The sequence below is a fragment of the Electrona antarctica genome (assembly GCF_951216825.1).
Source record: "Electrona antarctica genome assembly, chromosome: 4".
Classification (NCBI taxonomy): domain Eukaryota; kingdom Metazoa; phylum Chordata; class Actinopteri; order Myctophiformes; family Myctophidae; genus Electrona; species Electrona antarctica.
This window is the reverse complement of record NC_136809.1, coordinates 11,178,454-11,191,644: the sequence shown is the minus strand read 5'-3', so window position 1 is coordinate 11,191,644 and position 13,191 is coordinate 11,178,454. Positions and strand designations below refer to the sequence as shown.

At 48.0% G+C, this 13,191-nt stretch overlaps 1 protein-coding gene across 2 annotated transcripts in view; it reads right to left on the bottom strand.

Annotated features, from left to right (window-relative positions):
- LOC306922427 (ras and Rab interactor 2-like) overlaps positions 1-13,191 on the bottom strand; it is a 68,694-nt gene that overhangs the window by 16,859 nt on the left and 38,644 nt on the right. For both annotated transcript variants that reach the window (XM_079500028.1, XM_079500029.1), the window contains exons 4-8: positions 12,713-12,914; positions 10,478-10,592; positions 7,827-7,899; positions 4,445-4,536; positions 170-1,681 (exon numbers count right to left, since the gene is read on the bottom strand). In XM_079500028.1, the coding sequence (XP_079356154.1) occupies positions 170-1,681; positions 4,445-4,536; positions 7,827-7,899; positions 10,478-10,592; positions 12,713-12,914 (1,994 nt within the window). The remainder of the gene's footprint in view (positions 1-169; positions 1,682-4,444; positions 4,537-7,826; positions 7,900-10,477; positions 10,593-12,712; positions 12,915-13,191) is intronic.

The window sequence follows — 13,191 nt, the reverse complement described above, 5'->3', positions numbered from 1 at the left end:
ACACACATACGTAAACATTAACACAATCACGTGTGAAAACTTGCACAAGATACGGACGCCAAGTTGAAAGCGGTCAAGTGCTTACACTACTGGAACAATTCACCCGTTGACCGTGAACACGCTCCGGTTTGAATCTAATCGGTCACACGAGCGGTCATGCGTCACTCACCTATCTGGTCCTCGGGTATCAGCGACTCTATGGGAGGGTCCAGCTCCGAGCTCTGCCGCAGGTAGGCCTTCATCTGGGTCATGAACTGCCGGAGGGTCTGCAGGAGGTCCATGTCCGACGTGTGACAGCCGCGGTTCTCCTGGACGAAGCTCACGTAATCCTGGACCAGCGAGCCGAAGTACGAGTTCTTGTTCCTCGACAGCTCCGTGATGCGCTTCACAGCGCGCTTCTCCGGCGTCATGAGCGAGCTGAACACGCCGCTCACCTTGCGGAAGTGGCCCTTGAGGGCCCGGGGCAGGATGAACGAGCTGCTGCTCAGGCCCCCCACGCCACCGACCCTCCGCCTGCGGGACTTGAAGGGCGGCCGATGGCCGGCGTCCAGGTCGTTCTCCAGGCTCACGCCGTAGTCCTCCTCTTCCTCGTCCTCGTCCTCCTCCTCCTCGCTGCTGTCGTCGGCCGTGTCACGCCGCTTGCGGCGGTGCTGTGCGGGGCTGGGGGGCAGGCCCAGGCCCAGGGAGAAGCCCGGTGACTGGGAGAAGTCCAGGGAGTCGGAGGAGGAGGTGGACATGCTCATGTCGCTCAGCCTCTGCCGGCCCCCGCCGCCCTCGCACCTGGCGCTCTGCAGTGTGGTTGGAGGGGTGCCGTCGGCGCCGTTCTCCAGCGGCGCGGAGGGGGAGGGGGAGGAGGGTGTCGGCAGCTTGGCGCGGGACAGCGCCTTGGCGATGGTCTCGTCGTCCAGGGCGATGTGGCAGCGGTGCGACTCCAGGTCGGGCTTCTTGGGGCGGGGAGGAGGCGCGCTGGAGGAGGGCACGGGGATGGGTGCGCTGGCCTTCTTGGAAGGGCTGCTGCTGCTGTGCTTGGCGCCCATGGAGGGGCGAGAGGGCGCCGGGCGCCGGCTGGGGGACAGGTGCTGCGTGGCGGGCGCCGGCGAGGCGTTCTCTGGCATGCTCTTGGGTTTGGCCACGGGGCCTGCAGGCGGGGGCGGGGCCGGGCGTCGGCGGGGGGGCATGAAGCAGGGCGGCGGAGGGCGTGGGGGAGGGGGCCGCGACTTGCTGCCGTTGGCCTCGGCCTCGTGTCGGTCCGGGTCCTCGCGGTCGACGGGAACGGACGACGTCACCGGCGGCCGGCCCGCATCATGGGGGTCTTCGGGGCTGCTGCCGAGCTCGGCCGCGCACGGGGGTGACGATGGAAGAGGAGGGGGAGGGGCCGTTTCTCCGTCAAGCTGCTGGTGGTGGTGGGTCTGCAGGAAGAGGGGGTTCACGAAACACAGCGCCCCGATGGTCTGGCTCCTGCTGGGACGGGTGGCGGGGCGCGAGCGCAGGGTCGGAGGCGCGCTGTCGTGGTGGCGCGACGCGATCTGCCACGTCCCCCCGGCTGCGTCCTGCTGCGTCCCCTTGGCTCCTGCACTGGCCCTGTGGCTGCTGCAGCGCTGGGGGCTCAGGGTACGACTCACTGGGCGAGACGCCGCGGGGGAGGTGGGCCGCTGGCTGCTGAGGGCAGAGTCCCAGAAACCTGTAAACACACGCACGCACGCGCGCGCGCACACACACACACACACACACACACACACACACACACACACACACACACACACACACACACACACACACACACACACACACACACACACACACACACACACACACACACACACACACACACACACACACACACACACACACACACACACACACACACAACAAATAAAGAGGCAGTCTTTAAATCCAGTCAAATGAAGAACACATGCTCCTAAACCTCAATGAAAGCCCAGAATAGCATTATTTCCCGACACACTGCCAGACGGCTGTGACACTCTGGAGCACAAAACAATACACTTCATTATGGGCAGAGAGAAAGGCAGCATTACTGACCATAATCCACTTACGTTAGTTAGTACAGTTTTGTTGTTTCCCGTTAGTGTTTTCAGGACTTATTCGGCAGCTTATTCTCCCTTTTTCTCCTAACTTTTTCCTAGCGATATACTACACTGGTCTGGCTTCTCAATAGTGGCAGGAGCGGAGTGAGTTCCACACTGCTACGTCTCTCAACTCTGAGTCACTGAATGCCAACACACACACACACACACACACACACACACAGAGGGACACACAAACACACAGAGAGAGAGAGAGAGAGAGAGAGAGAGAGAGAGAGAGAGGGAGTCACTCATGCTAATCAAATAGTGGGAGGTTGCTAAACACACCACAGAGCACAATCCCTGTCCACTCCTCCTTCCTGCTTCCTACTCCTCCCCTCTTATTCCGTATGGCTACACAACACAGTAAAAGCTGGAGTGCTAATTCAACCCTCAAAGTGTAAACAAATCGACCCGTAAGAGATTCTAGAGTTCTCCCTCCCTTCCACCTCCTGTATTTTTCTCTCATCTTCCCATGTGTCGATCCTCTTAACACTTGGGACCAAAATGTCCTTCCCTGTTTTGGGTCTCTCTTATAGCCCGCTGACATGCATATCTGTTGAATTGATCCATTGTTCGCTAGCATTTCCCTGAGATAACTCATGCAGCTTAGATGACCACTTGGAACACAAAGACGCTACTGTAACCCTGCAATAACACATTAATACCAAACAGTTATCTCATCAAATGAAGAGGGACGGGCGGCAAAAAGCGCCTACTTTGAAATGCGTGTGTGCACTGCCTGCCCCGCCACCACTCAGCTCGGGTTGAAAATGTAAAAGGCAAACAACTGCCGGGGGGTCGTAAAAGCGCCCCGGGTGCAGCTGGTGAAAGCATTTTCCAAGTCTCAGAATACCTCGGTGTCCAGGATGGTGTCCAGGGCAACTAGAAAGCTGACTGTGGAATTCTGACTGACACACGTGAGCAACGGGAACCGTCTCCAGAGCCGAGGAACAGGAATAACATGACCTCGATTCATTAGCACCATGGATGCACCTGAACAAAGCTTAGCTAAACTCCATCAGTACAGAGTCAATGATTGACAGAAATTGTGATTTCTATATTTGATGCTTTCATATTTCTATATCACAAAACTGCTGTTTAACCAAGTTGGATTTACTTGGCACAAACTAAGTCACAGTCTGCTGTCCCTGAAATGACCTCAGATAAAATCCTGGTGGCTCCACCACAATATCCTCCTCCATACCCTCTAGCCAGGGTCAGGGCATTGCAAGGCAATAATGGCATTCATGCTTCAATAGCACTTTGTATCAGGGCCGGAAAAACAAAACATCTTACTTGTATTTGTGCTCAGAATATTCATGAGATGGCATACTATAGCAGACCGAACCAGTCTGATATTTGACTTCAAATGGAAGCTTTCCCAGTGGCCATGGGGATTTCCCCCATGTGAATGTGTCAGTACTGTGCCAGTTAGCCAGTTGACTCGGAGTAGAAGCATTTCTCAACTCGTAATCCTCTCTGTTGGTAATGCAGGCACAGAGGAGGCGTAGGCATACCATACCATGCAAGCTGACACCCGCCCCCCACACCCACACAAACTCACAAGGAGGAATGCAAGCGTGCACATGCACAACTCATATTTCAGAGCAGCTAAAGCCTGTGGTGTTTATGCATGTGTGTCTCTGCTCACAGGCATAATATGACTGTGTGTGGAGTAGTTTTGCTGTATTTATGTAGGGGTTCAACAGTCAATTAATTGATTATTAAATTAATATTACGATTTTGTTTTTCTTGTCATGTAGTCTATTTTTGCGAGATACCATTACTTACGACTAAGTATAAAACTTAAGTGGTTAATCAGATTATTTTTCTCCGAATCGATTTAGTCGATTAGAAAAACTTTTTTGGCATCGATTCATTGATACTGTATGATAAAAACGCTTCTCCATTATTCGATTAATCGCAACAATATATGATTGATTGGGAATAATCGCTAAGAAAATCAACGGATAGTTACAGCCCTACTAGTAGTATGTATTGTTATCATGCATTGGCTGTCTTTCAGTTGCCACTCCCTCCACTAAAAGCATACAGAGCTATGTATGCACAAAGCTTGTAGGAAGCTGACTCACAGCAGCTGAGCCTAGAATAACATCACACACAGTGACTAAAACCTTCTGTGAATCCCCCGTGAAGGCAATAGACAGGCTCTAGCTGGTCCTCTTGTTATCTTTCTGTCCATTCTGCAATCTAAAAGTAATACAGAAGACTAATGCTTAAGTTATGCTCCGTCATATGGCGGTGTCGCGCACCAAAGATAGCACACCTACAAGCTCATAGCGACGTGTCGTGAGCTTGTAGATCGGCCATGCTGGCGAAGTGTAAATCGGGCTCACCTGCCCCGAGCTGAGCCACCTCCTCCAGCTCCTTCTGAGTCTTGGCAGATGCAATGGCTTCTGGGAGTTTGAGTGTGAAAGGTAGAACATCCCTAAGTTGAGAGAAAACAAAATATGGATATGAAAAAAAGGACATATCAAAAGGCAGAGAACCACATCTCTGTATTGAACACAAATATCTTTTTCCATTACATTGAAAGGGCAAAGTTTGATAGGTGAAATATGTTCCATTTTTGGACTTGTTTTTCTTTTGAAAGAAAGTGCACATGTAGCACCATGCTGCTTGATGCTAGCTTACAGGTCTTTACTGGCAAGGTATTAAGCAATATATGCTTTGAATAATTTGATTTACACACAAAACGGAAGCAGGGAGTAGGTGGGGTGTACGCTTTACTACCAGATAGTTTTCAGTGCTTCCGTGGTCCAGAGACTCTATGACGGAAGCGGTTGAACATTCGGGAGGCAACAGTCTGGCTCGTGAGACTACCGATAGTCTGGCTGGTGAGACTACCGATAGCCAGACCCTGCCTTCCTACTGCTGCGGTTCGTTCTGGTCACCCGTGTCCGTGTGCACCTGGCAACCCGCACAGTGTGTCCCTGGGCATCCTGCATGGCACAATGAGTGATAATCTGGCTAACCCCAGTGTGTGTCCCTGAAAATCCTCTACAAACCTGGCTACCTTTGCTGTGTGCGCCTAGCAACCTGTGTACACAGCTCCCCTGGAATTCCTGCCCAGCGACCAGCTATCTGGCATCTGAGAGTGTACAAATGGAACCAAATGCACCTGTTAGGGTCCATTTGGTTTAGGGTCCATTAGGGGGCCCATTTGGTTCCAAACTATCCTTTAGCTGGGGACCCCCTGGAACTCCCTCAAGGACCCCTGGGGGTCCCCGGACCCCACTTTGGGAACCACTGACCGTCCTAGATCACCAAACGGGATCGTTTTCTGTAATAGGCTAAATTAAAACTCTACTGGTAATATAGTGACTAATGTCTATGGAGGGTAATATAGTGACTAATGTCTATGGAGGGTAATATAGTGACTAATGTCTATGGAGGGTAATATAGTGACTAATGTCTATGGAGGGTATGCGCAATTTGCGCATGCATAAAGTGAGTGGCAAATCGAGTGGCAAGGTGAGTGGCAAAACGAGTTTAACATAGTTTAACGCAATCAGAAAGGACTTTTCTGTTTGGATGTATGGGCTGTCAAGGCCAGAAAGGACTTTTCTGTTTGGATGTATGGGCTGTCAAGGCCAGAAAGGACTTTTCTGTTTGGATGTATGGGCTCTCAAGGCCAGAAAGGACTTTTCTGTTTGGATGTATGGGCTGTCAAGGCCAGAAAGGACCTTTCTGTTTGGATGTATGGGCTGTCAAGGCCAGAAAGTAGTGCTTTGCCACTCAGTAGTCGTTCACGGACTTCACGCATAGCTTCCGGGTATGACGATGATGTCACGTGCATACCCCTCTATTCAACCCAAGCACAGTTGGGTTATATATTCATGAAACCCGATCGCTGTGCTTTTAATCGTTTACTTTGATGGAATTAAATCGTATGGTCATATTCAAGGTGTTATTGATCACGAGTTATCCTCATGTGACTGTATATATAGATCTTCATTCAGCTGCCGAACCATAAAAGTGATGATGGCGCGTGTTTGGTTGGCATAACAAAACATGGAGCAGGCACACAGAGAAGTGAAAGTGTTCACGTGCCACTATAAACATAGTGGAATATTAGAAAAACAAGCACACTGAGAAACCCACAATCATCATAATATAGTCGCTGTCAGGCAGACACCTTGTATCTCAGAGAAGTGACAGTGCCAGACAGTGGCCTTGTGGTTAGAGTGTCCGCCCTGAAACTGTGAGGTCGGGCGTTCGATCCCCGGCCGGGTCATACCAAAGACTGTAAAAATGGGACCCAATGCCTCCCTGCTTGGCACTCAGCATCAATGGGTTGGATTGGGGGTCAAATCAACTAATGATTCCCGAGCGCGGCGCACGCTGCGGCTCACCACTCCAAGAGATGGGTCAAATGCGGAGAACAAATTTCACTGCGGTAAAGTGTGTGACTAACGTGTACGACTTTGACTTTTTCATAATAATGAATTGCATTTTTTTCCAAGTGCTCAAAGCGCTTTACAATGGTTCATTCATTCATATACATTGGGAGGTTGGTTCCAGAGTAATATAGTAAGAGAGTGGCGACACTAGCGTTGACTCCCATTGTAATAATGGATTGCGGAAGTGCTCATTCTATCTCAATGGGATAGTTCCAATGTTTGGAACTATAGCCCATATGCACCCGCTTTGCGGCGAGATCAAAGCGTGTCGCTATACTCTCCTACTTTACACTCTGGTTGGTTTATAAACTAATGCCCTTATTGTCACACAAGAGTGTCAAACAAAGGCTGTGAAAATAGCAGATCTACAAGCTCACAATGCGTCGCACTATTTCCAATATTTTGTATGATTTATTTTTTATATATAATACAAAATGAACGTTTTTTTTTGGACATACAAGGTTTCCATAGGACAGCGCCGATATGCTTTCCCTCTAAACCCGCAGCCAGGAACCTGTGGTACCTGTGGTACAAAGCCACGTAACCAAACATGAATTAACATGTCACACACGCCTGGCATTTCTAGACTAGATCAGGGGTTCTCAACCCGTGGGTCGCGACCCCTCGGGGGGTCGCCAAATTATTTTAGGGGGTCCCCAAATTATTTTCAAAAAAATCTTTCACGATTTTAAAAAAATAGCAGACCTACAAGCTCGTAGCGCGCCACTCGGTGGCGCGCTATGAGCTTGTAGATCTGCTATTTTTCAATAGCTAAATTATAACTTAATATAACTTAAAACACCAAAAGGGGTTCCCGCCCAAAATGGTTTAAGGTTATTGTAGCAGTCAATTTATATTGGGGGTCGGGAGGGGGCGGGGCGGGGGTCCCGAGACGTTGCCAAAGCATTTCCGGGGGTCCCCGGCCAAAAACGTTGAGAACCCCTGGACTAGATGTTACTTAGGAAGGATGGGGGTACCCCTCCTCTCGGCTCGAAACTAGCTTATGCTGTAGTGGGGCAATACTGTTTGTGGTACAACGTTTCCTATGTCCCATTTCCCCTGTCTGTGGTTTTCAGCCCCTGCCGTGTCTGCGTTGTATCTGCCAATCTGCCAGTAAAACAAGAAGTGAGAGCATTTTGGCACGGACAGATTTACTGCTTAGTCGACAAACATTATTTCCATCCGTGCCGTTTCCATCCTCAGCGCGTCGGCTCATCGCAGAGGAATTTCACCAGAGAGGGGGAGAGAGAGAACGGAGAGAGAGTCGAAAGACAGAGGGAGAGAAGGAAATGAAAGGGAGATGTGTGGCGTTTACCTGCTAATACAGTAGAAGGCCACCAGGCGAAACAGGTCGGCAAAGCTGATTCCTGATCCCTCCAGAGAAAAGGCTGCAGGCAGATGCAACAGACACACAGTTCAATCTCTAAACTGTAGTAAGGTCCATCTGACTACACAGTTCTGGACTGAATACTCACACACCTACTGCAACAGCAATAGTTTCAACAGACAATACAAACTGAGTGGTCCAACATTGACTTTTGGTATTAAAAGCAAACAAACAAAAGAAGCGACAGTAAGGGGTTAACTGTCTGTGTCAGCTTCTCTACCCACTAACAGCCGCCCTGTAAATTCAGTACGGGTCTGTTAACATCAAGAAGAGTGTAAAAACTGAACCAAATGTACCCCTAAGTGTCCGGTTTTGGTTCCATTTGTACACTCTCAAGAGTTAAATTAAAGGTGGTTGCACACCGGCCGCGTTTTTCGGAAAACCGATGGAGAAACGCCGCTTAAAAATCTGAATTCGCGCTCGGTGTGTGGGGACTTTTACACTGAGGATTTGACACTGACAGTGTAGTTTGGGGTCCCAGAGATAAGAATCTTATCAAATGGGGGGGGGGGGGGGGGGGGGTCTGTGGCCTAATGTAAAACTTGAAATCCTTGAAATGACAAAGGCTGAGAACCACTGGTCTTGTTAACACAACAATGGTTGTGCTTTACAATTTACAATTTAGGCATTTAGCAGATGCTCTTAATCCAGAGCGACTTACATTAAGCAAGAACAAAAAGCATGGGAATACATCACATATATAAAAAGCATTTATCAAGAAACATGCGTAAGCTAAGAACGTAACTAGAACATATCTATATATAATGACACTATACATATAAGCTATACATATATATTATACTATGCTGTACTGTTATTGTGCTGTCTACATGACATGCTATAAGTCTGTTTCAAATGCTATCTAAGTCTAAAAAGTGCTGTCTAAGGGGGTAGGGTAAGTGCTATGGGCCATGGTGGAGTCTGAAAAGGTGGGTTTTCAAACTACGGCGGAAGATTGGGAGTGATGCTGCAGTTCTGATTGCAACGGGAAGTGCGTTCCACAGTTTTGGGGCCAGAAGGGAGAAGAGTTTGGGACGTGTGGAGCGTTGTCCCGGACGGACTACAGCTGACCCAGATCTGAAGGCCAAACCGCAGGCCGACCCCTCCCATCCACTCCACTCCCATGTGTTTTGTCATTCCAAGTGTGGAAAATCCACAGCTTGTATGTCATCACTCTGGCACTACCACTGTTCCATTTATTCATTCAATATGGGCGCCGAAATCTCTACCAATTACTTCCTCGCCTCAGTATAAAAGGTTAATGCTGAACGCATGTAAAAAAAAAAAAAAATAGTGATAGTGAAACATTATTTTATGCGGATACAACCACAAGACGAGATGTTAAGATTATACAATAACTGGTAGGTAAATAGGAAGGATTGTAAAGTATACTAGAAAAAATGCACATAATACATTGTAAAGAGTATTTACCTAGTTTTGTCAAGGCTTTATTTTGATTGATTTAAAACTTTATTAACAGTTTGTAGAATAAGAACAGTGCTAAGAGGATAAAAAACAAACAAGAAAGCACTATGGCTCGTTTCCACGTTCCATTGGGGTCCTCCCTTTTCAATTCATCAGATTCCATTTAACCCATTCTGGGCGGGAACCCTTTTTGGTGTTTTAGGCATTATGTTGTGTTTTAGCCATTTAAAAATAGCAGATCTACAAGCTCATAGCGCGGCACCGAGTGCCGCGCTACGAGCTTGCTGTCTGCTATTTTTGAAAAATCTTGAAAATGTGTCGCGAATCTTTGACTGTATATTCTTTCAGAGCGAACGTTTTTAACTGAAATCTTTGCTTCTGAGGGGTTCCTGGAACAACATATTTTCAGATGGGGGTCGGCGGCCAATTACATATCATTTTTGGGGTCCTTGACATGAAATATTGAGCTCCACTGACACAGAAACATAGGTATTTCAGAAAACTGTCAGGATTTAAATTTCGACGTCAGGCCTAAATGGGTTAACTCAATGTTGTTGTTTTTTCCACCCCACAACTAATTACAGTTTTGGTTGGACTACCTACATGTATCCCAAGCAAGTTGCAAGTTTATGCAAGTTCTCCAATGGCTTCCTTCCGACAATGCTTTAGAAATGCTTTGGAAAATGGTTGGCAGCAGAGCCAAGTCTATACCGTACCGTGAGTCATGGTCAAAGGGCTACACATGCCAGGCCACCGTTATGGTCATTTAAGACTTAAAGGAGCTTAAATGAGCTGAAAACGTTTGGGAAACGTGTACTTAAAGTTTAACTCAGGGTTTCCCCAAACCTCTTCAGCACGAGACCCAAAAGATAAATATGGTGTTTGAACCCAAACTTACAAAAATACATTATGAATGAATCACACGAAAAGCCCCATTTCAAATCGGTGAAAGTAGCTCAGCCCATTTTTCCTAATGTTTGGGAAACACTACTTGAATACGTTGCGTTGATAGGAAGCTTGCCATCTATGGTACGCACTGTACCGTATATCGTATATGTGGTGTTACAGATGTGAGTCAGACATAATTTGTGGGCCTGGTATCAAAACGTTTAGATACAGACAGTGTCAGTGACGTGTGGTGTGATGATACTCACTGTACTGGCTCTCTTTGACAGGAAAATGACTGATAGGACATTCTGACTCATGTTCCTTCACGCAAACAGACAGGACTTTTCTCTGCAGAGTTGCCGATTTCCTCACCAGGAACACCTGAAATCAGCGGGATAGGATTCACCACAATGAAAAGTGATTCATGTTGTGTGTGCGTGTGTGTGTGTGTGTGTGTAACACTTTTATCACTGCAAGTCCCTCACAGTGCCATGAGTTCACAGAACATCACACCCAAAAAAAAACGTGAATCACTCGCCGTAACGTTGTTGATTTACCCGTGACTTGGTAATATGACTTAAGTATTTGGCTATTTTACTGGAAATACAATAATAGATGTTTTGGGAAGTAAGATATAGTAAGTAACACTATTATACAAATGAATAATATAAATCAGAGTATAACCCGAGGGTCATTTGAGTACTTGCAGGATAAGTCACTAGTTATGCTATATTACGTTACGACTGTTTTTGTGGTCTGTTAGCATTAAAAGTTAACAAGGCAATCCAGGTGTTAATTTAGTTGAGCCACATGTGTCTGGATTTGCCATTTTCAGCACCCTCTGGTGGACCCACACGGCAGTTGCATTGTTGGTAGGAAGAACAGTCAAATTAATAAGTTAAGGCACAATCAGTGATGCATTTAAACAGGTAGTCTCAAAACAAAAATAAAGAATGTATGTTACAGGATCTCTAGACTTCATGTGACCAGCCTGTGACATCAGACATAACCCATGACGTATTGAAATCCAAATTTGGACAAGGTTTCAGCCTGATCGCTCGCTCGCTCGCACGCACGCACGCACGCACGCACGCACGCACGCACGCACACACCCACTGTATCTGTTGTTGTATCCACTAGTCCCTTCCTAACATTTTAGTTTAGTTTTTAATTGTTGACGAAATTGCCAACATATTTAGTCTTAGTTTTAGGAGGAGCCCCCACCGGGAGGACACAGCCCGTTGGGAATACGTGCAGTGATAAATCAACACTGCCAGTGAGGAGCCCCCACCGGGAGGACACAGTGAGGAGCCCCCACCGGGAGGACACAGCCCGTTGGGAATACGTACAGTGATAAATCTCACCCTTCCCGCCCAGATTCCCTTCCCTGAAACACGGGTCAGTTATGTTCATATAGACGAGTGGATCTCAACCTGAGCATCGGGACTTTTAAGACCGTTTTAATACCTTAAAAAAAAGAATAAAAAATAAAGAAAATAAATGAAAAAGGCCATTGCATTACTGCAGTATCAAAGGAAATCAACAAACTATATACTATAAAAACTGGTCAAACATTGGCCAAATTATAAAATTATATGAAAATAGCATTTATACAATATTTATTTGTGGAACCGAGTCAAACTAAATGTAATGCCTCAACTCAATTATGATAATTTTTGCAGGGTCCCCCAGTTCAATTATGATTATTTTGCAGGGTCCCCAGTTCAAAATAGCAGATCTACAAGCTCTGAGCTTGTAGATATGCTATTTTTCAATAGCTAAAGTATAACGTAATGCTCAAAACACCAAAAGGGGTTCCCGCCCAGAATGGGTTAAATACATTTGGAGAAGCGGTGGGTGGGCGCGTGGCCTCACCCCTGGTGGCTGTCCCCCCCTCTACATTAAATACATTTGGAGAAGCGGTGGGTGGGCGCGTGGCCTCACCCCTGGTGGCTGTCCCCCCTCTACGTTAAATACATTTGGAGAAGCGGTGGGCGGGCGCGTGGCCTCACCCCTGGTGGCTGTCCCCACTCTACATTAAATACATTTGGAGAAGCGGTGGGTGGGCGCGTGGCCTCACCCCTGGTGGCTGTCCCCACTCTACATTAAATACATTTGGAGAAGCGGTGGGTGGGCGCGTGCCCTCACCCCTGGTGGCTGTCCCCCCTCTACATTAAATACATTTGGAGAAGCGGCGGGTGGGCGCGTGGCCTCACCCCTGGTGGCTGTCCCCCCTCTACATTAAATACATTTGGAGAAGCGGCGGGTGGGCGTGTGGCCTCACCCCTGGTGGCTGTCCCCACTCTACATTAAATACATTTGGAGAAGCGGCGGGCGGGCGCGTGGCCTCACCCCTGGTGGCTGTCCCCCCCCCCCCCCCCCCCTCTACATTAAATACATTTGGAGAAGCGGTGGGTGGGCGCGTGGCCTCACCCCTGGTGGCTGTCCCCCCTCTACATTAAATACATTTGGAGAAGCGGTGGGTCGGCGCGTGGCCTCACCCCTGGTGGCTGCCGCAGCAGTATGCGCTTGGCCTCCTCCTCGCTGAGTGGCAGCAGCAGCCACACGGCGTGGGTCTGCGTCAGCCGGTCCAGCACGCTCATCCTCCTGCGCAGGGAGTCATACCCAGAATCCCTTTCACCTCCCACCCCGCCGCCACAGTGCGGGGACTGCAGGTACACCCCACTGACCTCACCCTCCAGACTGAGAGAGAGAGCGAGAGAGAGAGAGAGAGAGAGATGAGAAAGTGGGAAACTGTCTGCATCTTGTGGTGGAAATGTGTAGAGCATGCATTCTGATATAAATGACTACAAATAACGATTTAACAACACTAATAATAATAATAATAATAATAATAATAATAATAATAATAATGTCATGCTTTAGCTATTGAAAAATAGCAGATCTACAAGCTCATAGCGCGCCACCGAGTGGCGCGCTACGAGCTTGTAGATCTGCTACTTTTGAAAAATCGAAGAAC